We start from the raw sequence: 25,498 nt of genomic DNA, 5'->3' as shown, positions 1-25,498 counted from the left end.
ATTTTCACAGAGCAAGGGTAAAATTGGAAGCCAATTAATTTTTCCAATTCTACTCTCACATCTCTGAAAACAGAAAAAATTCAGAAGTTGTCACCAGTCTGCCTATTCTTTTGTTTGCTGCATAGCCCTTTCCCTCCTGAACAGTTGCTTTGAGACGAGCTTATATTTGATAGCTTGTTGTCATTTCCCTTTGTTTTCTGTTTGCGAGATGCTGATGGCTTGTTGCAAATTGGAGAAGGCTCCTGGCAAATCAGCTGTCTGGATAAACTGCAGGAGCAGGTTAGCTGGGAATAAAACCTCCCCAAGACACAAGTTTAATACTGTTTGCATGACTTTCCCTCTTCTATTTGCAGTCACTCTGACTTCAAAGAAGTGTTTTACAAGTTCCTGCATTCAGAGCATTGTAGAGAAAAGCATTTGCTCATTCTTCCCATCAGCTGCTCCCAGAAACAGCCTGACAACAGTTGGTAAAGGGGAGGCATTTTACTGTTCTGATTCCCTTAAAGCAGCAACATCTTGCAAGACTTCAGGACACTTATAGGTGTTACGATTTTTTTTGCTATCACCCTTTCCAGCTTGTCTATTCCATTTTAATATGTTTTCACAGTTGTGATTTTCTGTGGGCATAATTAATATTTTGCCTTCTGAATGCAGTAACATGCATCTACTGGTCTGTTTAGAGGCTGAGCCAGAATGTGTTGTTTCTCACTTGGTAACATTTTAGTGTTCTCAGGGAACACTCATCTATTTGTTAAAATTTTGTTCATGTAACACCTCAGCTGAAACTGCTATTACTCTTTTCAAATGGATCTTTCTAATGTCCTTGTTTTAGGCATGAATTTTCTTCAAGGGCTGTTTTATTTACTTATTTATTTATTATTAGGGACATTACAGATTGAGAAAAATAAAGGCAAGCAGGCAAACTGTACAATGTACAGTGAAGTGGAGAGTCTGTTATTAGGGTAAAAGTCTGGCCACGAACAATGACAAAACACTCACTGTCATCAAGAACATCAACATTTCCTCCAGTAAGTGTAAGACCATAGGTTCTCCATTTTTGACTGTATCTTGTTTCTAATTAAGTCACTATCAACACTTTCTCTGATTTCACCTTCATTAGGAACTTTATCCTTTTTTTCCCTTTCACTGAAAAATAACACCTCTTTAAAGTGAACTATGAATCTCTACAGAAATATCCTGGCTTAGACAAAATCTCTGTTGAGTAGCTAGGTATTTTTTGTCAAAAAGACAGTGAGTAGGACCATAGCACTGTTTTTAGGTCAGTGCTGAGAAAATTTAGCCATCAGGCTCGTGTTTGAGTCTCTTGTTTGCTTGATTCAGAGCAGTAGTTTCTCTTATCAGGAAAGTATTTTGACCATTTTATTATATTATTGTTTCTTTCCAGATTCCAAAATAGTGAGTATTTAAATATATATACAAAGTTCAGCAGGAAAGACAGAGTCATTGATTCTCTACAGCATTTATCTGAGATGTGGTTCAAGTTCTTGCTTCAAGACAGCCAGAGCAAGACCTGAAGCAGTCTCAGGGGAATGCCAGGTTGGCAGGTATCCTGGAGTGATTTCTGTGGCATTTGTGGAGAGAAATTCAGAAATTTTGCATTTTTTAAACAAGTTTCATGTTTACTGTCAGCCCTACTAAAAAAGCATTAAGTCTTACAGGTAAAATTCATCCAGGGTAAAAGAGATCAGAAAGGATTTTGAATCACTTGTGTAAAATGCAGGCACTTCTTAATGGAGATGTAGGTGGTGAATTGGCAAATATGGTGATTATCGGATTAGTACTTCTTATGGTTTTCTTTAGCTTCATTGTGGAGTGACCACAGGCTCTAGACACTGATCAGCCTCCTTGTGCTGTGTCTCATACGCATAGATACAAAGGAGGTGGTTTCTACCCAAGGTGCTAACCCACAGATCGCAATATGAGTCAACAGGTGAACATGACCAAAAGATAAGAGACAGAAGATGACAACAGAGCATTGCTGGAACCTAGATATCCACTGAGATGGACCTTTGGTGTGATCCAGGATGGCTGTTCCTATGAGCAAGCATCAATCGCTAACCGCTGTTGAAGACCTGTGGCTCACCTCCTGCCATGAAAGTCAATTTACTATCCTTCAGGTTTCCAAACAGTTCCCAAGGCTGTTGAATATAGCTGAAGCACAAGAGTGCACTCCAGTAAAGCTAAGCACAATACTGTAAAAGTAAGTGGCAAGACATAAAGTCATATATTTACTAATGTTTCTATGAATTTGATATATTAACAGAGATGTACAGACTTGAAACGGTCGCCTCTTGTCCTGAGTTATATATAAATTAATAGTTAGAACAGCAGTTGGGTATTACACAGTTTAGTGATGTTTTTCTCAGCAAAATCTATTAAGCTAATCTCGGGTAAAATATTTGCAAGAATATGAAAGGGACTTAGACACTTCTGGGCCTAAGCTTAAGGACTTAAGGACTTGCTTCAGCAGCACCTCCAGTGGTAGCCTATAAAACGTTCCTTGGCCTTGAGGAGCTGCAATATGCAAGGTATCTTAAAAGCCCTTTTAGGCTCTGGCAATAGAGTGAGTGTAATAATGATTCACTATTACAGGCCAGTGTTAGTTCAATACAGATTGATTTGGTTTTAGTGTTTTTTTGTTTAAAATACATTTCCACATAAATGGGTCTGGTATGTTCAAACTTCCTAAGTAATAGTTCCACCAAAATTCTGTAATAAATAATTGTAAATTACCCTAAAAAAATCTACTGGAATTAAAAATAAATCAGCAGATTCTCTGTTCAGCAGCAGCAATAAATCCTTAGTCTATCACAGCATACACTGTTTACATTTGCCTAGGGGCTCTAAAACATTATGAGATGAAATGATTTTCCTGTTCCTTGGTGTCTGGCTGCCATAGAATTTAAGTGTTTCATGAATTTAATTGTGAAGAGAACAGTTTAACATTTTTCAGCCCCCTGTGGGGAAATGGAAGGAGGAGCCAACTGGATATTATGCTGCCTGAAAAATGATTCATATTTAAAATTTAGCTATGATGACTATATCAGGTGAAATTCAGAAGGTCAGCAAATGACCCCATATCTATTAAAGACTCACAGAAGCTGTCAAAAGAAGTCTTTAATGTCATACGTAGGGCCCAGCCTTCTGCTTGTGGTGGGATTTCATTCCAGGTTGCATAAATTTCTTTATTTACGCAACATTAAGCTAATCTTCATCATTTTCCTGAAAATCTATTAGAGTTGCTTTCAGGCTCTAAGGAAGGTATCATATTTCATTGCATGAGAATTCATCTGTCATACTTTGGAGAGACGGTTTATATCTCTAGCAACTAAAACCTTGTAAAAAAGGCAATTGCAATCTTTTGCTAGAGCATAGATAGAATAACAAGAACTACATTGTTGCTTAGAAGTAAAAAGAAATTTTTTTCAATGAAAAAGATTATTCTGGTTTACCTTGATTACTGGAACCAAGAACAACATATCACTTAAGTCTACCATACCATTTTTGTACAATTTAGGGAATGAGAGAGGATTGCTGTACAAGCTAGAATAAAAAGCAAAACCACTAGTTGAACCTTCTTTAAACGTATACCCCTTTATATTTTCATTTTCCAATCTCTATTTTCTTGTCTTGGTCCTCTTTTATTCACTTTTATGTTCTGCAAGCAATATGGGAAGGATTTCTGTGCCATTTGTATCTACTCACTTATTCTGACTTCTCCGCTTGGCGCACAGAATTCCGAATGTGACATCAACAACAATTTGATGTACTGAGCCTACAATGCCAACAAAACCTAGTATTTTATTCAGCAGCAAATGACAACAAAGTCTTTGAAAACCTGAGAAGAAGGTGGGGTAGTGAAAGGGATGTGTGGGAGAAGAAGAATATAAAAAAAGGATCAAAGCAGATAAATTTCAGCTGGCAAGTGATAACATAGTCCTCAGTTTCTTGAAGTTAAATTTGTAGCTTCCAATATATTTTAGTGATAGATCCTGCATAGCAAACTTAACCTAAATTATCACATGTAAATTTTTTTCCAAACAAAAAAATAGAATATCATCTTATAAATTTTGCAAATAGTTTGGTAGTGAAGCAAAATCAGCAGTAAGTCAGAGTACTACCGACAATTTAAATGAAGAGCAAAATCAGTCAAATTTGCTGTTCCTCATTCCTTATTTATTACGATAATTAGAGCCCTACATTCTGCACTGTGTGCTGTGCATAGCTGTGCTTTGTTCAAGATGGGACCCATATTATTTCTTTGGGAGTTGTGCTCTTCATTTGCCACCAACTTAATACACGCGCTTTTAATATACATGCACTGAAAATGAGCACTTTGAAACTTCCTGATTGGCCTAGTACCTCTCTACGTGCACACCAGATGACACTGAGACAAGTGAATTTGCTTCCAGGAGCACCACCGTGCAAAGCACTGCTTTGGTTCCTTAAAACAAATGCCTAGATACCCGTTCAATAGATGTTCTTTATCACTGAAAATTGGCAGTGATGTGAATGGGTCTCTTGAACTTTGTTACTACAGTCAGGGTTAAGAATGGCACAATCTGAGCGTTGGGAATTGAAAGAAATAAAAGAGTAAATCTGAGAACAGAACAGACTGGAGACTGGAGCACTCCTGCATCTCTCTTAGGGTGGAACTGTGCATTAGCAGATGGCAGCCTAAAAACAATATGTGCTGAGAGAACTAGAGATGTATGGCAAGATTTTCAACGCCTACGCAAACGTTCAAGAGAGTATTGTCTGTCAGGGGTGGTGTACGAATTTACAAGTTGCTTTTGTGTAGATTTCTGAAGCTATTATCTGTATAGGATCAGCTATGAAATGTTGGAGGCAAATTCAAGGCAAATTTTTACAAAATGGAATACGAGAACTAGTCACAATATTAATCCATATGTTTTGATTTGAGTGTTGTAAAACTTACATAAAACAGCCCAGACCCTTCTTATTGGTAGATCATGTAGCTAGGTTGCTTATGAGAGGCAGCAGAGAATTGCAGCTGAAGAGCAAATCGTGATCCTGCCATCTGCCTGGAAGGAATTATTATATAGGGTTTGCTGTCAGTCAACCAACCTGTTTTGAAGCAAATGCAGCACAGTATATGATTTTTTTCCATGCTCTTTTCATGCACTAATTCTTTACTCGGAAACTAGCCATTTGCAGCACCAGTAGAGCACACCGGGCTCTGCTGCAGCTCTCTGCTCAGCCCAGAAAACAAGTAGATGAGATTTGGAAAGGAGTGCTTGGAGTGTTTCTCTTAAATAACGACAAAGCCCCTAGCTGTGATGTGGAATTAAATCTTAAGTCTTACAGTCTTAAGTCTTACTGTCTTACAGACTTTTTAATAATGGCTCTCAGTCGCACAAACAGTGACTTGGTCCAAAGTATCTAAATAGCTTTCGTCTTGCTTTCAAAATAACGGCATCAGGGATGTATTGGCTGCTGTATGTTACATATTTATGCTGATTCTCACTTATTTTGGGTGGGAGAACTTTTCTCAGCCTCTTGTTTCCACCTCTTCTTCAAAGGAGTCTTTTATTTGTGCTGCTTTCCCATGGTATTTTTTTCATGAGCATTACTAAAGTCAGAAATTGTCCCTTGTAGCCTGCCTGCATTATCTTTTCAAGGGTTTTCTTAAAAACTTTAGGCTATAATATTGTACATTAGTTTAATCCATCAGTAAACAAAATCACCTTATATAGCATATCTAATCTGAGGGTCTCCAAGAACGCTAAAATAGGTGTGTGGAAGCCTCACTGTGCCTCTGCAAAATACAGGACATTTTACAAGTAATAAACTGAAACATATTTTAAGATCACATAGTGAATCCATTATAAGACTTCACAGCTGCAGGGGGCAGGTAGCAAGGAAACCTCTCAATTTGTTACTGCTTTTCCACCATTGGCTTTCTTTGTGATAAAGTGGAAGCAAATACACAGGTTTGCAAATAAGCTGTTTGGTCAATGCCCTAGTGAAATACAAGAGCTGAAATTTCCCCTGCAGCTGGGGCCAATGCAGACTTAGCCGACTTTAAAATGCTATTTTCAGGGTAGCAACCTGGTGTTATAAACCCCCGCAGTGCAACACCACGGAGCTGAACTGGCTCCTAGCATTTTTCCTTTGCAGAGGTACCAGCCAAAGCTTGCTTTCTGAAGCAAGGTGCTTGTGAGCGTGGGTGCTGGGGTTAGCCAGGACGAGCATTTGCTGTGTGCTGGAGCACCCAAGTGTACCTGCATGCCTGGAGGCGCACTGAGCTCAGCAGAGCTCTGCCAGCRCTCCCTGACAGCCGTCCCAGGGCACTCCCCTAATCAGCCTGGCTGTGCTTTTCCCCTGGGATTTATTCTAACCAAAAAATCTTTGCACCTGGTGGTTTTTTAAGCCTTCAAACCAGCTCATCCCTGCCCTGGGTTGTGGCCCCTTTAAAGGTGCTGGTGTTTCTGGGTGTGTAAGAGGTCCCATCAGTCAGGCTGGGGGTGGTGTGGGCTGTCTCAGGATGGGGAAAAAATAGTAGCCAAAAGGCTATAGAAAGCAGCACATGAGCTAGGAAAGACTGGAGAGGAGGCAGAGACAAGAGCTAAGCCTGCCTGGGAGCTTGGACCTGGTTTCTCAAGGTTGGTGCTTAGGAGCTCAATGGTTGGGGGTCCTGGTCGTGCCTAAGGCTGGTGTGTAGGGCTTTCCTGGGGTCTTGGGGGAGCCCTTTCCCCCTGTGGGAAGGGGCTGGGGTATCTGTGAGGTTTGGCCTGCGTGGGAGTCTCTGCTGTGGCTCCTGGCTGGTTTTCCTGCAGGCTTCTCCCAGGGGGGAGGCCGGGTGGGCTGGGGAGCACCTGCTGTGCGGCTGGTGGGGCTGCGGCCCTGGAGCTTGGGGGCAATTTGTTGCAATGCTCTGGGGAGAAATCTGTTTTCCAAACAGCCCCATTCCTATGCTGTATCTGCACTAGGTGAACTTTGACAGAAGGGGCTTGTCTTCACTGCTAATGAAGCATCTTTTTTTCCATTACTTTGAGATAATGGAGCCCTATTGTTTGTTTAGCTCAATCTAGAGCGAGGAACATAATAAAGCTAAAAGTAGCAAGGGCAGCCCTGTGACTGGGCCTAAACTGCCCATAGTGAATTTGCCTCCTAGTAAATCTTAACTACTTCATCTCTGTTTGATTTATCTATTTACATTGTGAATATTGAAAACATATCTGTTCCCTTCATGTGAAAATTGACTTTTTTAGTGGCAAAAATATGCACTCAAGCTGTGCCTTGGGACTGATGTTTGACATACTGGAACTGATTAATCAAATACCAAGTGTTTTTTGTGAGTATAGATATACTGCTTTTTTTTCAGCTCGGGTATCTTGACCTGTGATTTCTCTGTTGTAGATAGGTTTTGCATGGAATATGGTTCTGGCTGGTTTGGAAAGGCAACTGCAGACTGACACTAGTAATAGTTTCTTCTGAAACTAGGAATATTTCAATAGGTTTTGATTTTTAATGGGTTCAGTTGGACCAATGTAAGAATGTCTGGGCTGAAAACTCTGGGGTTTGTGCCATGCGGAAGTTCAGAACTGATGAGAAGAGAAGAAGAGATTCAGAATTTTAAAACTGGGATGTTCTCTACAGCTAATGTATAGCTGGTAAAGGATAACAGTATTATTACTTGACAATAACATGATGACCGGCATCACTCCAGAGCTGCTTTAACTTGATGTCTTTGCTTTGTTGGTAACTCTAAATTGAGACTAAATAAACAACTCCTATCTGTTATGTGGAGGCTATGTTTACTTGCCATGATGAGCACAGTCATACTTTCACAGTTATATTTTGAATATACTGGGTGATAATTGCAATTTTGTTCCTTGATGATAATGTACTGTACATGTAATGCCTCTTGCTACTCTTTAGAAAGTACTGATGGTCTCTCTTGCCAGCTAATGGCAAGTTATAGATAAGGGTCAAGTTTTTTTGTGCGTTGTCCTACATACTTTAAAAATAACTAGGACAAACTTTTTGGTGTAAACTTCCTTGACAAATATAGATGTGTTCTCTTTTTTTTTTTTTTTTTTTCCTCCTCTTCTCTCTTAGGCATGGCAAATTTGTAAGAAGCAGAATCTTTGCCTCTCAAATGCTGGAATTGTGAAGACTGGGTCCCCTTTCAACAAAGTAGAACAGCACCTTTAAGGTAGGCTGGAAATAATAACAGTAAAAGTCTTTCCGTTTGTATTGTGCTCTCCTGCTTCTCTCCACTTCATTCAATATTCACATTGGTTGTTTAACTTTGTTCATTCCAGTACAGGCTATTTATGGTGCTTTAACTTACTTTTTTAATGGGTCCGGCTATGCTATCTTGCTGGATGATCTTTCCTGCATCTTAGAAGGGTCTGATAAAACTCCTGCTTCTGCTAAGCAAGGTTGGAGTGGCTGTGATAACAAGGAGAGAAGTGTTGCAAGGATGCCACATGAAAACAGAGGGTAGGAAGCCCCTTCCCTGGGTGGGAAGGAGCCACCAGGTTTTTGGGTGCCAAGCACACCAAGCAGAGCTTCTCTATCCAGTGCGGTGTGCTGTTCCCCCAGTGTTACTGTATCACGGGGAAGAGTTCCCTATACAATATAGGTGCATCCATAGTGGGAACGAAGCAGAATTCCCAGCAGGCCATGCCTGAGGTGGGGCAATAGCTGTGTGAGCCGGCGCCCATGGGAAATGGTTTCCCTACATGTCCAGCTCTGGTATTGTTTCTTGGCACCTTCTGTTCCTCCTGTGTTACCCTGGAGGCAGTGCCTTAGTGGTATGTCGACCACACGCAGGATAGTTGAGGTGAGAGAAGTTTTGGAGTGTTAGATAAGGTCAGAGGAAAAGGCCATGACTTGTCTGGCAAATCCAGGATTTTGGCCTCCACCTGAATGTCTCTGGCTCTTTAGGCTTTTGGTGTGTGTAGTTTCTCTATTTGGCCAGCAGAGGCTGTGGTCACAGCCAAACAAATCAATAAACCTTTCTGTGGTGTCTTGTTCCCTCCCCTGCCATGGAAAAAAATTTGCAGCTTTCTGGCAGGCTTGCAGAGTTTGGGGACTTCTTTATGGCACCCAGGCATGGGTGCACCCTTGTGTAACTGTTGCATCTCCTCCTCCTACTGGAAAATCTAAAGGAGAAAACCTGACAGTATGAACTGAAGGATTTAACACTATAGAAGACATGGGAAGAGAAGGAAATTCATTCAATTCATTTATTGAGGTTGGGATGACCAGGTCTCCTTCAAGAGAGGGGGAAGAGTAGTGGGAACTGAGAAAGGAAGGGCTTTGGGCAAGGAGAGGAAGTAGGGTTTTCCCAGGGTCATATCAAAAGTGTGTAGAAGAAAAGGGAGCACCACTGCAAGCATTTGACTGACCACAAAAGATGAGCATGTAGAAGTCCAACTTTGCACAGCAAATGCTTGTATCCATGTTTGATGCCTGTTGAGTGTCTAGCAAAGCTTTGTCCATGGCTGTTTTCTAGGAAGCCCTTAGATTTTGCAGTCTCTCCATCCCAGAAAAATCCTGTTTTAGCATCTATGCTAAAGCTTGTTCTATTGGGGAAAGAAAGCAAGAGCCAGAAACACAAGAAGGTTTAATGCTCCAAACTGGAGTTGCTGCTTGGCTGGTTTTAGTGTGAACTTTGCAGTTGCCGTTCAGGTTATTCTGTAAATCAATCTTCATGTGCATAGCTGCTGCGTGGGGAGGTGGGAGGGAAAGCAAACCACTTCCCAACTAATTGCCCAAGCAAAACTTCTCCTACTCTGTCAGATCTTAAAGTTTCCGTAAATGTTGTGGATGTGAGACAAGAGTCACTAATTTGGTTTTCAGTGGAGGTAAGGAAAAATTGCTGTTAGATATCATGTGGCTCACCTGAAGTAGGAAGATTCATACTGATGGGCTGCAATGTGCACTGCCTCTTGCCCAGTCAGCAGCCAAAAGCAAATTTGGGTACGTGTGGAAGACTTGTAGGGTGGGAGGATGCAGCTTGGAGGAATGGAGAATACGGATCTGTAAAAAGCAAAGCTGCATTGTCACAGGAGCACTAGAACTAATGTGTTTTGCATTTCAAAGGTGGTGAGCCTATTTCAGACCCTGTAAAATATACGCCTGGGATTTGTCATATTAAATCTCTACATGGGAAAAGGCGTGGGGGGGGGGAGGAGGAAAGGAGCAGAGGAGACAACATTCAAAAGTAGAGGCCAGAGGCCCTTATTTGGGTGCAACTACCAATCTGCTGTCTGCATGAGTCTGACTTGCATATGCTCTCCTCTTCTGTGTGCCACAAAAACTTGTGATAAATAGAGGTCCAGGCAGTGAGGAGCGTTATTTTTATTTGCCTATTTTTATCATTCATTTGGCATCTTCAGATGAATGGTAGAATGAGGAGGAAAAGGCTATTCTTCTTGTGAATACAATCATTATGTGTGAAGGAGCCTATGTCAAAGGCAGTTTGATGTCTGCTGACCCCTTGGAAATATCACACCTGTGCAATGGTCTGGCTTTTGGCAACCCCAGAAAGTCATCCCTCCCCCAGTCAAGAGGGCTGTGGATAAGCAGACTTCTGTGCTGTCTGCTCACTAGGATAGTTCAAGACCCCTGGTCTGTGTTCTTTCTTATTTGTCATCAGAGTGGAGGTGGAAGGACCAAGTAAGGAAGGGGACAGATGCGAAGACCAGGACACTGAAAAGAGTACATGAGCATTAATAGGATGAGCTACAAACTTATCCCTCACCTAATACCCTCACTGCCCCTCATCTGTTCTGTACCTACAAGTCTCCATTGCTCCCAAGATGGGCAGATCACAGATTCATCTCTACCATGGCTGCTGCTAGACAGTGGGAGGGAGTTGGGGGACCAGACCTCATTCTTGAATGCTTTGCTTCCCTGCAGTTCTGTTGACATCTTCCCAAGATACTTGTCCGGACAGAAAATGTCTTGTTCATAAGCTGGCTGCTCTGGGTGCACAAATTGCAGATCTCCCTAGCCTGTCTCTGCTTTTTGCCACTTCTTTTCCTCTCAGACCATGCAACCCAAAGGCTGTTTTGTCCTTCTGCAGGGCCCAGGTCCATCCTGTGCCAGCGCTGAACAGCACTGCCATTGCACATGAAGGTTAACATAAGTCTTTACCTCATCTCCCTTTTTTTTCAGAGACAAGTTACTCTGTCTTGCCTTTTTCTGACAAAGAATTTTGTAATGTGCAGCCTGTTCACTGGCATTTTACATTTCCTTTCTTTGTTCTCTTTCCAGTCTTGTCAGTTAGTAGCCCCAAATTGAACACGTGGGTTCGTGGGCACAAGTAAAGCAATGTTCCCTTCCTGTCAGAGACACTGACACCTGAAATGGGGAGGGAAAAGTAAAGCACCAAATCATCAGGTGAAGATGAAACTGTACCCAGCTGAAAGCAGGGTAAGAGGAGCTATTTTGTGTCTTGTTGATCCACTGAAAGTTAAAATTGGCAGCAAAGGTATCAAAGCAGGTGTGAGGAAGCTACTGCAAGACTTGCCAAGGACTCCTCTGTTCCCATCTGATGCCAGGAGCCAGGGCAGGGAAGAGGCTGGAAGCGCAGCCTGTTTAATATTCTCTTCTGTCCCTCTGATCTTCCCCCTTATCCTGTGGAAGCAACATGTCCCATGTTTCTGAAGAGCTTGTCCTGTGCAATAGCAGCATCTGTCAGGGGTTATGGTGGCATTAGCCTCATGGAGCTGGGAGTTAGCGGCGCTTGGCAGAGTGACAGTTCTGCTGTACCTTACATAAACCTGTATCTTGCATAAATCTGTCTTTGCTTACTTTGCCAAGGTGTGTGGTCACAACTTGTCTCATTCCTCCCCCTCTCCATGAGGCCTCTCAGTTTCCCAGGTTTTAGTTGCTTTTTGCAGTCCTTCTCCCTCCTCGCTCCTTGCAGCTCCCCACTTCTTACCCTTTTCCTCTTTGGCTCCCCACATGTCCTAGAGGGAATATATTTGTTAAACAGGTGCTATCTTAAAATAACTTCACATCACCCGCCATGCTGAGGCACTGCAAAAAACTCTCTGTGCCCCTGTGGAAAGAGAGAAGGTATTGAGCTTCCCCATAGCTTTGACAGCAGCCCGTAGCCACTGTAACCCGTGGCCCTTCAGCCCCTGCTTCTGATGTGGGCAGTGTGTTCCCAAGCGTGCCAGTCCCACATTTTCATACAAACCACCCAAAATAGAAGTTTTCAAAAGGTCAGCATTTATGGTCACAACAAGGCTTGTCCTGAGCCACCCTCTTCTCCCCATGGCCACTCTGGGCTCTGCCGGGAGCCGTGCTGCTGCAGGGGCTTGTGCCGAGGCTGGCGTGGGGACAGTCCCCTCTCCAGCTCTCGCCCATGTCGCCTCGTCTCCCTGACCGCTTTATGATAGCGAGGCTGTAACGTAGAGCTGTTCTGAGGCGCCGTGTCAGCAACCAGCGTGATGGTCCTGTCAGCTGGTAGGACCAGGCTCTTAATATGTATTGCCCAATAAAATATAGTGGCTCTGAAGGAGGCGTACAGTCTGTCAAGGAAAGTCATAGCACCTCTTCGAGAGCCTCCACTGAGAGATGCATCCTTGCGTGTTGAGAAGGAGGTACTTCAGGGGAAGGGTACTTACTACTGTTACTATTTACTATTGTCTGGTGTCTGGAGTTGGTAAGCAGTGAAGGTAGCACGCTTCTTTGCCACAGATTATTAAGGGGGGGGGGGGGAACCCAAACAACCACATTGTGTTACAGTGTGCACCCTGGCCTCTTAAAATGGAAGTTTCTGTTTTTATCTCCCAGTGTTTTTCCTTCCTTTTGTAGGCGGGAGTGAGAGCCATAATGCCAAGTGAATGGGGATTTTGGCCACGTGTTAAGTACATACAATTGCTCTTTAAAAAATAATTACATATAATACAAGAGGAGGAGGAAGCCAGTCTATTCCTGTAAATGGCCACTTAAGATATAGACAATAAATAACTGTAATAATTTGGCATATCTGAGACTTGGCATTTAGGAGTAAAACAGTGCTCTCCTCCCATTGTCTGTCGAGATGCATCAGAAATGGAGTTGTAAGGAAAGATTTTTATTCCGAGCTGCAGCAGGGTGTCGGAAAGCTCGTGCAAGTGTATAGGATTATTCTTTTCCTTTCCTCTGTCTCTCCCTTGTGCTTTTATACACTTTCCCTGCACCACCCTTTTACATTCATGAGCATATACTGCTTGCTGTAAAATGGGATAGGCTTCCTTAAGCCTCGCTCGCCTCTTGCAAATAAGTGCAAGAGAACAACGCCTTGGGAATAAAACCTCTGCCGGTGTAATTAAAGCGTCTCTCGGATTTGTCATTGGCTACTGCGAGCCCTTTGCCGCTACAACTGTTCTGTCTTTGCATCGGTGCTCTTCCACCCGCCTCCGCCCATTCATACCTGCTCTCCTGACAGAGGAAACCGGCTGCTCTTTTGCGAGCCTTTGCCGTGCGGAGTCTCCGTGTGCCGGTATTTAAATGCTGCTCGGGTTGTTAAGCCACAGCGCCTAGCGGAGTGCCGCGCCGTGGCTTGCAGTCGAGGGCTGTGTCGCTTTAAGGCATGTGATACTTTCCCGAGCAGGGATGTATTGAAATAGGCTACGGTACTTACAGCATCATATAGCAGCGTACGTACAGCTGCCTTGCTCTGCACTGCCTGCGCTGGAGTGAGGCTGCTCTGTCGTTAAACATACACTGAGCCTCGTCCTTAAGTATACTGGAAGCTGCAAATTATCTCAAGATCACTTCAGAGGTCTCATCAAGCAGAAGGTGCCGCTAGGAGATGATTTAAAGGTGAAAATGAGAAGGTTTCCACCCCTCAAACCTTGGCCACTTTTCTGACGGCAGAGTCTGAGAGCTCAGATGTCTTCTTTACTCTGGAAATAGGATTTGTAACGAAAAAGAAAAAAAATTTTTTTTTTTTTAATCCTGATAAAGAAGATTATTGGGAAGCTATTAAAAATCCTTTATTGTGGTACAGATGGATTTAAAAAAGTGTTAGATCTTTCCAATGAACACTAATAGAGTGCTCTCCTCTTGGTTGGATTACTCAGGTAAGGAGCTTCTTTAGGATTTAAGATTCAGAAAGCAGATCTGGAACTCCGATAATAACTGGAGGAGTACTCACTGTGCTTGTTACTAGTAATACGATGATCTCTCTGCATAAAACTGTGTGTGTGAGATAACAGTTTGCTAACACTCAAGTACATGAAGAAATGATTGTAAGAAATGCTGGGGATTGAGCGAAAGTAGTTTGAAATAATGTCATTTGAGAAAGCATTTAAAAAATGCTCCAAAAAAATTTGGAGAGCTAATGATTGAAATATGGAGTGGGTTAAGTAAGTCTTCTGTCCGTGTGGTTAAGAATATGATGTCTGAAGAAAGACACAGGAACATTTAGGAGACTGTGTAAGTTTGGCTTTGCTTCACTTTTTGCCTAGGATTTATAAAGTTCAGCTTAAAAAAGAGCCTGAATACCTGCAATATCACTATGTGTGAGAGTCACCTTTCCCTTTTATCTTGTTGTATGAAAAGCCTGGGAGCACCAAAAATGACAATAAGGCATTAATTCCCGAGGACACGGGAAGTCTGCTGGGAGCTCTATTTTGCAAGATTACTTCCTCTAGAAACAGAGGAGGAAAAAGTGTGCTGTATACAGTAAAGTAAATGGTAGGGAATTAAACTAATCATATGCTGTACAGTGCATTAAACACCCAGTACAGAGAAAAGAATAGCCTTATGCTAATCAAAATAATGTTTTAGTGTTTTCAGTTAATTATACTTGTAAGTTTATGGCTTTTTAAGCCAGTTAGTGTTAAAAAGCTTCCCAAAGACTGTCTACTTTAAAATAAGCAAAAAATCTTCTAAGCATATGTTTTATTGACACTTAAATTTCATTATTATTTAATACTGCTATTTTTTCTACTGCAGAAATCCTCCTGATAGGTCACATACAGAGTCTATTTTTTTCCTTAATTCTTCTGTGAAGGCATGATTTTTTTTTTTCCATGCAAGAGATTTTTATCTTCCAAAGTCTGTCTTCCTCTGTGAAAGCGATGTTCAGCTGATTGGATTATTAGCTAAAAACGGCATCGCGTCATTGGCTGAATAAGGAAAGTGCCTGAAGTTTGATTAATTTGGCAATACGAAATGCAGCAGAAGGTGGTGTTAAAGGAACTGGACGATGTGTAGTGTAGCTGAGCCTTGCAAACCCCCCGATCCTTGCAGGCATTGAGAAAGAGCTGTTGAAGTTAAACTCGGAGAATTTAGCCAGTTAGTATGATAATAAAGACAATTATGAAAGTCCGCACCTATATTGGATGGCCAAGTATGCCAGCGTTAGGACGGAGAAAGAAATTACCCCTTTCCTTTGTGGAAGGAAAAAAAGACTCTTGTTGCGATCTGCTTTGTGAAAAGATCACGCCTGCTGTCTGATACATATGAAATTCAGTCGGGCCATGCTTGAGTTCTTTTACACTGGTAGGTCGAATAAAAGGAAGCTGATTTTTACCTAGGGATTAGAACACAATTCTGAGAAACAATTACTTTGTTTAGCAGACAGCACTGTGATTAAAAATTAATGCTTGCAGAAGTCAAAAACAAGAATCTATTATCTACTGGGTCGGTATTAGCCTTACAGTCTAGGGGATGGAGTATGCTTGAAATGCTTTGCAGGCATCTGATAATGTCGTATGCCTTTCTGTAATGTATTTAAAGTAGTTCTGATCCTGTCTGAAGAGCACGGTTTTTGGCTGGCCTTGTGAACTCCCCCGCCTTGTAAGTTCAGTGGTAGAACAGTGTGGGAATAATTCCCAGCCTTCTGTTTACATTGGGTTTTTTGTTTGTTTTTTTCCTAGTACTCAGATCATTATAGTTTCATTTTTGCCACTGAATTATTAAAGTTATGCAGGCTCTTGTGTTGACATCTCGTTACCTCCACCGTCCTCCTTGGACGTGACCTTTGTTGTATGACAATTGCATCCTGCAGGGGGAAAAATAACCAGGAAACAAAAGATGCTTAAGCAAAAGGAGTTTAAAAAAAAATGTTGTAATGGAAGCTGACTATTGTGTGCTGCGAGGCGAAGGATAATAATGTCTGTCTAATATTTTGTTTAGAGAATGGCAGTGGTCTCTGCAATGTCCTGGGTCCTGTATTTGTGGATAAGTGCCTGTGCAATGCTGCTCTGTCAGGGGTCCCTCCATCACACTTTCCAGCAGCATCACCTGCACAGACCAGGTAGGACTGAGATCAGCTGTGGGATGCTGTGAGATTGCAGGCGCTCTGCCTGTGCTCATGTCTGTCTTGATAAATGATTGAATAATTGTAAAATCCATTTTATTGTTTAACTTTTATGAGTTGTTTGCCTTGATACCGCGGAGCGTCTTTTCCAGTCAGCCTAATGTGTGTTGTGCTTTGCCGATCTGATGTTGAAGTATTCATCTTTTAACGTTGTCTTCTAACAACTTCCCAGCATGGGAATCCCATTTGAAAAACAGTTTAATTTCTGTTTCTGTCTTTATTTCTATCTCCCCATTCTCCTCCTTTATTGCAGTAGTGAATGGAAGTATAGCTTGGAAAGACATTGTAACAGCATAGTTTTGGATAACTGTTTGCTCTATCTAACCCAAACTGGACACAGGTTGGTTACTTAGAATACTATTAGCCAAAACCTACTCAGTCATTAGTGTTTACCTGAGGTCAGGTGTTTACCTTGGTGTAAATGAGAGATACAGTTATTTTAGGATTTTCAAGTTTACATCTGAAAACTGGTGAGGTTGCAAAAGTGTAACCCAGAGGAGAATTTGGGCCTGTGTTTCAATGGAGTTAAATGTGTGTAAGGTCAGAATTAGTCCCACGGGTTTGCAATGGAAAACTTAACTCATTTTAACTACCACGATCCACAGAGACTACATGTTAGTATTTTTACTGCTCTTGTGCTTTTCTTAATAGCAATTGATTATGTTAAGTTTTCAGCTCTTAATTACATTTCGAAGCATCTGTGCCATGTTAAAAATTGAGGAGTTGGCATAGTCTAACACAGTATTATCATCTAGTTAAAATTAGACAGGGCAAGTGTGTCACTTTATAAACGCTGATTCAAAGAAAGGAGGGAGAGGTCTTAAGAGCTTTAGAAGTRAAAGATGGAAAATGTTAACCTGTAATGATGCATCATTTAATATGTGGCAATTAATACTTTATGGTTTTTAATCTAATGGAATTACCATCAAAGGTAGATGGTAATAGAACTGTAAATGTTTTACAATCTGATGATTAAAAGTTTTTCCAACTATTTTTCCTTGTTCAAAAGTTGCAGGTATTGGCATCTTCTTGCTTTCTTGTAATAAAATATGCATAGCATAGAGTACTAGACCTAAGTCTTTGATAGACCAACTCTAGGTGGTTAAGTTAGCACATTAGATTTACTAATTATATTATCTTTACTAGCTGGCACTGAAAGTTTAAGAGTATCTGAAGTTTGAGTGATGGTCATATTTGGGACTTGCAAAGAAATGAACAAAATACTTATTGCAATGCAATTGTGAGTAATGCTGCTGGTAATCCGAGTCTGACCCTCAGTGAAGGAAATAAATAAATAAAAAATAGAGCCCAGGTAAACAGCTAGGTAAAAGGAAAATCTAATCTTGTTTTGTAAAATCAGTTGAAACAAGTGGCATTATGAGAAAAAATGAGAGCTGGGCAGATCCAGAACTCTGCAACATTTGCCTAAGCTTGAAAAATCGCCTCTTTTATGAAGCAAGAACAGCAAGACACTGAATGCATACCAAGTGTTGGGAAAATGTGAAAAATGGCAAAATCTTTCACTCAGAGATGTGATACAGATAGAGTGAAGGTTTTACAGCTGCCTCATCWCCTCCTTAGAAACAGCCAGGCTTTTCCTCTTGCGAGCCTTTCCCCGGCAGCTTCTGCGCGCCCTACATGAACAAGATTGATGGTGTTCTGATCCTGGGCAGCCAATTTCAGTCTCTCAAGAAATAATCCACTACACTGACAGATGAGTGGAATTTGACATGATGTTCACCTCGGATTCAGACTGTGCTGCACCTGGGAAGTAGCAGCTCGTGAGCGTCCTTTAGGGAAACTGTTAGAGATTTTGGACAATTTCTGCTGTCACAACAGAAAATCAAGACGGTGTTTTTTATAAGGCCATGAATTTGCAGTCTGCCAACCGCATGCAAAAGGTTGTACATAAAAGGGATGGAAATATGTTAACTAGCAAACTGAGTGATTCTAATGTATTCAACTGCAGTCCCTGAGCACACCCTATTTTTCATATTTATGTTATTAGGAATGCGTCATTTACTTTTAGTTAGTCACTGTGTAAGTAAGATTAAAATGTTCAGCCAAATAAAAGTGAATAAAAAATGGATGCAGATGAGCCAGTGCATAATCTCAATAATTTAATATTTGGTATATGAAATTTCAGCTTATTGAATCATGGCAAATATAGCTGTAATCAATAGCATGCTCAGCATACCTTTTCTTTCAGTTCGTGATCTTCCATAGATAATGAGATGCTCTGAAATAAGAGAGGTTCTGAACACTTCAACTCCAGCATGGGGCTACTTTTGTATAAGGTAATTAAAAAGGCAGATTCCAACCTGCCTTGTGCTTGTTGTACTTGATGAATGCAAGAGTGTCACTACGCACAAAAAACGTGCCAGTAAGAAATTCTGATTTAGTGGATTTAGCATAATAAACTTGAACTGAACTCAATGGATTATCACAGTGAATATACCCATATATTGGTTAAGCCTATTTTGAAACATTAGAAATCGGGGGTAGCATATGAAAAGGTTAGTTTATCATCAAAGTAGATTTCTGAGGTTTTTTCCTCCTGAAAATTTCTTAAGCATAAGTGTCTGAGTGGGTTGAAATAGATTTTTACACACTGTATGTGCAAACACATGAGTTTAAAGCTTCCTTTCAGTGTAGTATATGGTTTTATAATTCAGTACTTCTTTATTCAGTTAGACAACTTGGCAGAAGGTACAAACCTGAAAACAAATGAGATAAACCATTTTGTGTGACAGCATTTGTAAGTGACTGTAGCTTTATTTTCTGTGAAATGTTGGCAGAAGGGCACAGATAGTAAGGGCCTAGTAAATATTCCTTAAATATAAAATGGATTATGCTGTATTATTTGTACCTCTTCATGAATTATTCTTTCTTGCCTCATTAACATAATGAAAGGTTTAAATGCCTGCTATTAATATCCTTAAGTATTGGTGAGYGTTTCTTTTGAATGTGGTAGGTGAGGTGGGCAGGGTAGATTTTTCTCCTTCTTAAGCTGGAGCCAGAGAAGAAGACCTTACTTGCTTCGGTGTAAGGTAGCAGATCACCACTGCGGTGTAATTCTCCCTGGGTAGCACACGTGCTTTTCTGCAGCTCTTTATATGAATGTATTTCATTTCCATGAAAATTATGTTAGGCAAAGGATGTATGAAAGCATTCACAGGAAATAACTTTATGTGGAAACAAATCTCCATTTTTTTTCAAACGTGTCATTTCTGTATGATTTAGTAAGAAACAGCAGTAATGAGGAGAATTCCAAGTTGGCCATTTTAAGCTCTAACATACAGTTGTAGAGCTGTTGGATTGGCCTGAGGATTAGAGTGGACAGGTTGTGATTTGCGGAGTTAGCCAAGTGCCTGTGATAGTCCGTTGATCATCTGATTGACAGGATTGACTCCTTCCTAGAGGCAGGAAGTAGACGCTGGCGTTTGGCAGGACAGTAAGATATTAACAAATCTAAGTGCTGTCTTAGAGTTCAAGTCTAATTTAAAAAAAAAAAAAACCTTCTCAATCTTACAATTCTTAGCAAATCTTTCATGGGTTTGCTCTGTAAGTGAGACCTGTGTCGCGTGCAGGGAGGACCATTAGCTTCTATGGAATCGCAATGGACAACAAACTAGTCGCACATTGCTTGAAAAGGGGAGCACACTGGAGTGCAATCATACATACATCTACTAAAAACCAAGCTTTATATATTTACCTTTATTGTGATAGTAGTTAATCAGGTGCCAATTAAAAATCATCTCAAGAAGTGGCTCTCTATCCAAACTGTGAGGAGAAAAATCAGTGTCAAAGCAATTCTGTACAAACTGACAACCAACATCAACCTAAAAGTGCTCTGAGCGTATTTCTTAGTGGACAGACAGCATTTTACAGCAACTTGAGTCTGTGGCTGGGAGCAAAAAATTTCTTAGTTCTGATCTTGGCCTTCCCACTTTCCCCCCCCCCCCAGCCTTGGGGGGGGGGGAATGGCATATTTTCACACTTCAAAAGGTCTACTGTTTTCATGTGCCCCAAATTTTGGCTCTTCAGTTCAGGACAGCCTGGGAAGAATGCTGGTCTGAATCTAATTCCTCAGTAAAAGTGTAAAATAAAATAGTTTCCTCTGTACTTGGCAGAGCAATTGAAATTCRGAAGACTAATCAAACGGGACTTTTGCTCTTGGTGTTGATAAAAGCAGGTCGAGGGCAAGGTAGCAATGTATGAATATGTATCACTTCTGTGACTGGTAAAAATTATATCCTGTGTGAGTGCGAGCTGAGTCCCTCACACAGTGTCCAAAGCACCATGCTACAGCATAGCCTGTGTGTAGCGGATCAGGTCAGGGACATGAAAGCTGATGACTAGTGTTTCTTGCTGTGTTAATTAAAATGAACAAATTGAAAAGATGCAAGGCCTAATTCAGGTCTCATTTACACCAGTAGAGACACAGAGAGCACCATGAATATGTCCCAGTTTGTTCAAGATAGAAAAGCCTGCTCATGACTTGATTTCCAGCGAGCGACTGAAATACCATCTGTCTGATACCTCCGTTACTGATACCGATTCTGTTTTGGCCTCCACAGTCCGTCTTTGAAAATGTGAAATTGTCACCTCCTGAGCAAAGAAATCCGGGCTGGAGGTGTTTACTGTGTTTCTGGGCACGTACAAAACCATTTGAGTGTAGGTGGACAAATGTGGTTGTATGCATTTTGTGTATGCAGAGAACTGATGTAATGAAACCAGCGCTTGGGCTCCTGGCAGCACGGTAGYGATGGATTACCTCCCGTGTCGGTGACTCACTTGTTTACAGCAGGAGCTTTGCAGAAGCGCTGTGCCCTGCGCGTTCTGAAGAAGCGAAGCTCCGGAAGAGAAACAACAGGGCAACAGGGTGTGTTTGCAGCCAGAGAAATTAGCCGTGCTTTTCTGCGGTACGTAAGCCCCTTCTTTACAGGAGAGGCAGCACTCTAATAGAGTTGGAAAAAAATGTGTATGTATTCCCAAGGAGTAAGGAGCGTTTGAGGGAGGGTCAGAGCTCAGTTACTCACCTGAGAAAGGGCTCGTAGCTCTGGTGCGCGTGGAGGGAAGCTGTTGCCGCTCGCGCTGCTGGATGTGATGCCTTGTTACTCCCGATGCAGTCAGACGAGGTGAGCTGAGGGGAGCAGGTGTTGCAGTTCGATGGGCCGTGAAGAGCACGGTGGCCGAGGTGCGCGGCCGCTGTGCCGCATGCCGCTCCGCGGGAACCGCTGGCAGCGTTTCTGCATTTCCCGTGTCGCGCCTTCTGCGAAAGCGCAACACCAAGGTGCCGACAGAGGTATCGCGAGAGACGGGCAGCGGCGCCCGCACGTGCGATGGGCATTGGCAGAGTCTGCGCTCTGGCTCGGTCCCCCCGAGTCCTTCCTCCCAGCCACACTCCTCCTCCCTGCACGTGCTGCTTTGGCTCTCCCTAGGTCCCRTCTGCGGGCAGCCACGGAGGCAGGAGCAAAGCGTGTCCCTCTTTGCAAGGCGGAGGTTCCCCTGGGGAGACGCAGAGCAAAAAGCGCYTCTCCATGCGGGGGCTCAGCAGCACGCGGGCCGCGGCCCTGGCGGGTGCCTTCCCCTCCCGCGCCCGGGTGCCGAGCCTCCGTCTCCGAGTGCAGCCTGGGGCCTCGGTGGGTCACGAAGGCCCTTCCGGTGCACTCTGCTATTTGTAGCTTGCTGTCAGGGTTTTAAAGGCTGTGAGAATTCATACTGTGGTGGTTTAGCCCGGAGGAAAACTTGGCACCTACAAATATAAACCCCAAAGGCAATACCCGTTGTTCTAAATTGAAGTATTTCTGCTGACGRCATCAAAAACCCGCTTTAGCGATTAGCCTACTTAAGTTCAAGACTCATTTATATTTTAAAAGGCAATATCCAAGTGCATTTCCTCATAAGGTAGGTGTGTTTTCTCCCATTAAGCTTCACATTGTTTTATCCTTTCCCTCCTATAATCTTTGTATTTCCTTTTGAATGCTTTCTTTTCCACTCTGCTGTGAAATCAACCTTTGCTGTGAGCAAGATTTATTTTCCTGATGTGATTCGGCATTTCTGCTATTTCCAGATGCTCTGTACAGTACGGTTCTCTCCAGCTAAACTTGCTCGAGCCCTGGAACAGGGCTGGATATCTCGTTTCACTGTGCCCTAGGCAGGGGCCACTAGGACTGTAGCACAGTTGGGATCTAAATTTATTAGTCTGTCAATGATGCACAATGGGGAATTGGGGGTGTAAATTAAGCAGAATGAAGTTACGAAGCGCCATGTATACGTCTGTGACTCATATTTCCGTGCTCTATTTAGAAGATTGTTACCTGACATCTCCCCCTCTCGCTGACTCCGTTAAGAACGGCAGCTTTCCTTTGCAGTGGGTTAGAAACCAGTCCTGCTCTCCTGGAAAGTCACTTATCTTCAATGACAGCAGGTGCAGGATCAGGCCCTTGGCTATTGTCTGATAATCAATACTTGAATTGTAGTATTCAATTATAATTCTTCTTTTACTTAAAAAAAAAAAAAAAAAAAAAGCTTTGGAACATGAATTGATGGCAGGAATTGAGGAGCTTAGGACTGGCTTCTGAAACCCCAGATTTATTAACATCATTCAAAAAATCTGACTCCTAAATACTTGCTTGACATGATCAAAGCACCTGCTGCTTCAGTGGAAGTCACCCATCAGCTCCTGATCCTGAGATCTGTTGGAATTAAATGCTCTTTTATGGCTTAGTCCTAAAAGGTACCGGGCAGTTCCCACGCAGCCTGCGGTCTGGGCAAAAGGGGCAGTATTCTTCTTCCGTGGCCTGGAGCTCGCTTCCATAGCGATTCCTTGAAAATATCTAAGTGAAGAGCAATATGGGGTCAATCTCTTATGTGAGATGGCTGAATTTCCTCCTACCATGGTGTTCTCATTGCGGTGCCTTGCCTTTGAGCTACACCTAATCTGGGACGTGACTGCTCTACACCAGCAGCTCCCACTGGCAGTCATGTGTGCCCTTTTGAAAATGTGCCTGAATATTTCTCTTATGAGCTGTGAGGGTTTATTTGTATATCACACACTCTACCTCTCACTGAATGGACAGGCAATTAAAGAGCAGCTTAAATGAGAATCCTCGTCTCTCGATTAGGAGTGCTGAAGGTTCAGGTTATAATATGCAAGCTCCAAAATATGCAAGATCTAAAGCTCCTTTTGGATTAGTAATTTGGTTTTCTGTAGATGACAAAAAGTCTGGATCAAAAGCCTTCAAATCCACTACACAAAATGAGCAAAAATCACTTCTGTAGTTAACTTGTGTGTAAGCGGAAGTTATGTGAATGGAGAACTTGATCTGAAATCATCTATGATCATACATGTCAATTTATGAGAAAGTGGGGAACTTGGTGTTGTAGTTTCCCATCTTCTAAATAAAGCATGCAGCCAACAGGCTGTAGAGATGAGCCTGAGTCTAGGCTCRAAACTTAACTGCACACACTGTGATAAAATTTTATTATCTTAGGTGTCCTCATTAATGCTCTTCAAAAATGCAGTTAAATATTTCTGGCAACCAAAGCTTCAGTGTAATTTTACTGTATTGTAAAGGATTTATTAATTATAATCTTTTCTTGCAGGGTCTATTTATATTTGATCATGACATTAATTGGTTGCCAAAACAAACTAGAGTTAATTGTGTTTAATTAAGTGGTTGGGAGCAAGCAAGGATAGTATATTTGGAAGATCAGTTTCATTGATTTATATGTTTATTTTTTAAAAGAACCTGGATAAATGAAGGGAACTTATTGCTTAGCACCTTTTCCCCACATGCCACATGATGAGTAATACAGCTGTGGCTTTGTTAAACAGATTCAAGGATGAAAAAGTAAGTCTTTTATATAAATCTATTAATAATTAAATGCTCACATTCTGAATCATTCTGAGYTTAAATAAAAAACAAACAAAAATGATGCAATGAGATCGAGTAAAACTGATACTAACAATAAGGTAGTGTTCAGTACAATGTATTTTGAAAAATGCACTGGGGAGAAAAATGCAGCTCCTTCAGCTTCATTTGGAATTTGGCTAAGGGTGGGTTGGATAAGGAAGTTAGAGTAAAATATGCTGTAAAATATGACTAAATAGTTTTTTGTTGGTTTTTTGTTTTTTTTTTTATAATGCATATAAAATCAGTTAACTTCACTCTTCAGAAGRGTGGCTTCAGCTATATCCATCAGCCTGCTACACTTATTGCTACTAAACTGAGTGAAGAATTCTGAGGCCCTAACACTTTCTGGAAGAATCGGTTTCCTAAGTTGTAATGTTGTCTGTCTTTTTAAAAAGATAGTTTGTTGTTTTTGTACATTCCTTGTTTCTGCCTATATATTCCTTAGAAACACTTTCACCAGCACAAGATTTCTGTTATCTCAGCAGCTGCCTAAAACAAGTCATCATCTTTTTAAATGGGATAAATCCTGCCTGGAAGCATATATTCAGATAGACCAGCAGCTGCCCCTTTCTGAAGAAGGCCTTGTGCGCCCTTCTAACTCATATCAGCTCTTGTTTCAGTTTGCAGCAGTGTCAGGCTTAAAGTAGGTCTGCTGTGGCCAGAAGGTTGCTCCTTCCCACCCCCCCCCCACCAACTTTCTTTGTAAGTTGGTGTAGTACAAGGTATTGTCCTTAACTTACAGATTTAAGCAATGCAAGATTTGTAGGTATCAGGGTGACGCTAACACTTCTGGCCTCTGTTATGAATAGCATTAACTCATGAAGTTCTTGGTTTCTTCCGTGGGATGTTGTAAAATTTGGGTAGCACAGTCAGCCAGAAGGCACTATTGTGCGTTAAAATGAAAACCCAACAGATGAGTTGAAGATGGTGGAGGTCTTTGAAAGAGTTTGTAATTGGTTTCAGAGTGCCAGGGTAGGATCTGACAGAGAATGATTATGTCCAAGCCAACTCCCACATCTGTAGTATAATTATTCCTGTAGTAATATCATGTTTTGAATAAAATGCAGCTTCTTTTCCCAGGTCGTTAAAAACTGTCTTTCCATGGCTGAAAACTCATCACTTTCTCCGTGAAGTCTGCTGCCCAGGTGGTGTTCCTTAACCTTGTTTTGAGTTTTCTGCAACAAATAGATGACCCCCTTTGTTCTAATTTACTTTCTCTTGGTATTTCTATTATCTCTTTCTAGTTGGC

At 41.8% G+C, this 25,498-nt stretch overlaps 1 protein-coding gene across 1 annotated transcript in view; it reads left to right on the top strand.

Moving 5' to 3' along the window:
- Positions 1 to 14,069: 14,069 nt before the first annotated feature.
- Positions 14,070 to 25,498, top strand: part of FAM19A1 (family with sequence similarity 19 member A1, C-C motif chemokine like) — a 229,608-nt gene continuing 218,179 nt past the window's right edge. Inside the window, exons 1-2 of the mRNA XM_026074963.1 lie at positions 14,070 to 14,081; positions 16,144 to 16,264. Coding sequence (XP_025930748.1) covers positions 16,147 to 16,264 — 118 coding nt within the window. The 5' untranslated portion in view covers positions 14,070 to 14,081; positions 16,144 to 16,146. The remainder of the gene's footprint in view (positions 14,082 to 16,143; positions 16,265 to 25,498) is intronic.

This window comes from Apteryx rowi, unplaced genomic scaffold (genome assembly GCF_003343035.1).
Source record: "Apteryx rowi isolate R43461 unplaced genomic scaffold, aptRow1 scaffold_4, whole genome shotgun sequence".
Taxonomy (NCBI): Eukaryota; Metazoa; Chordata; class Aves; order Apterygiformes; family Apterygidae; genus Apteryx; species Apteryx rowi.
The sequence above is the reverse complement of the archived record's forward strand: the minus strand, read 5'-3'. Positions and strand labels throughout refer to the sequence as shown.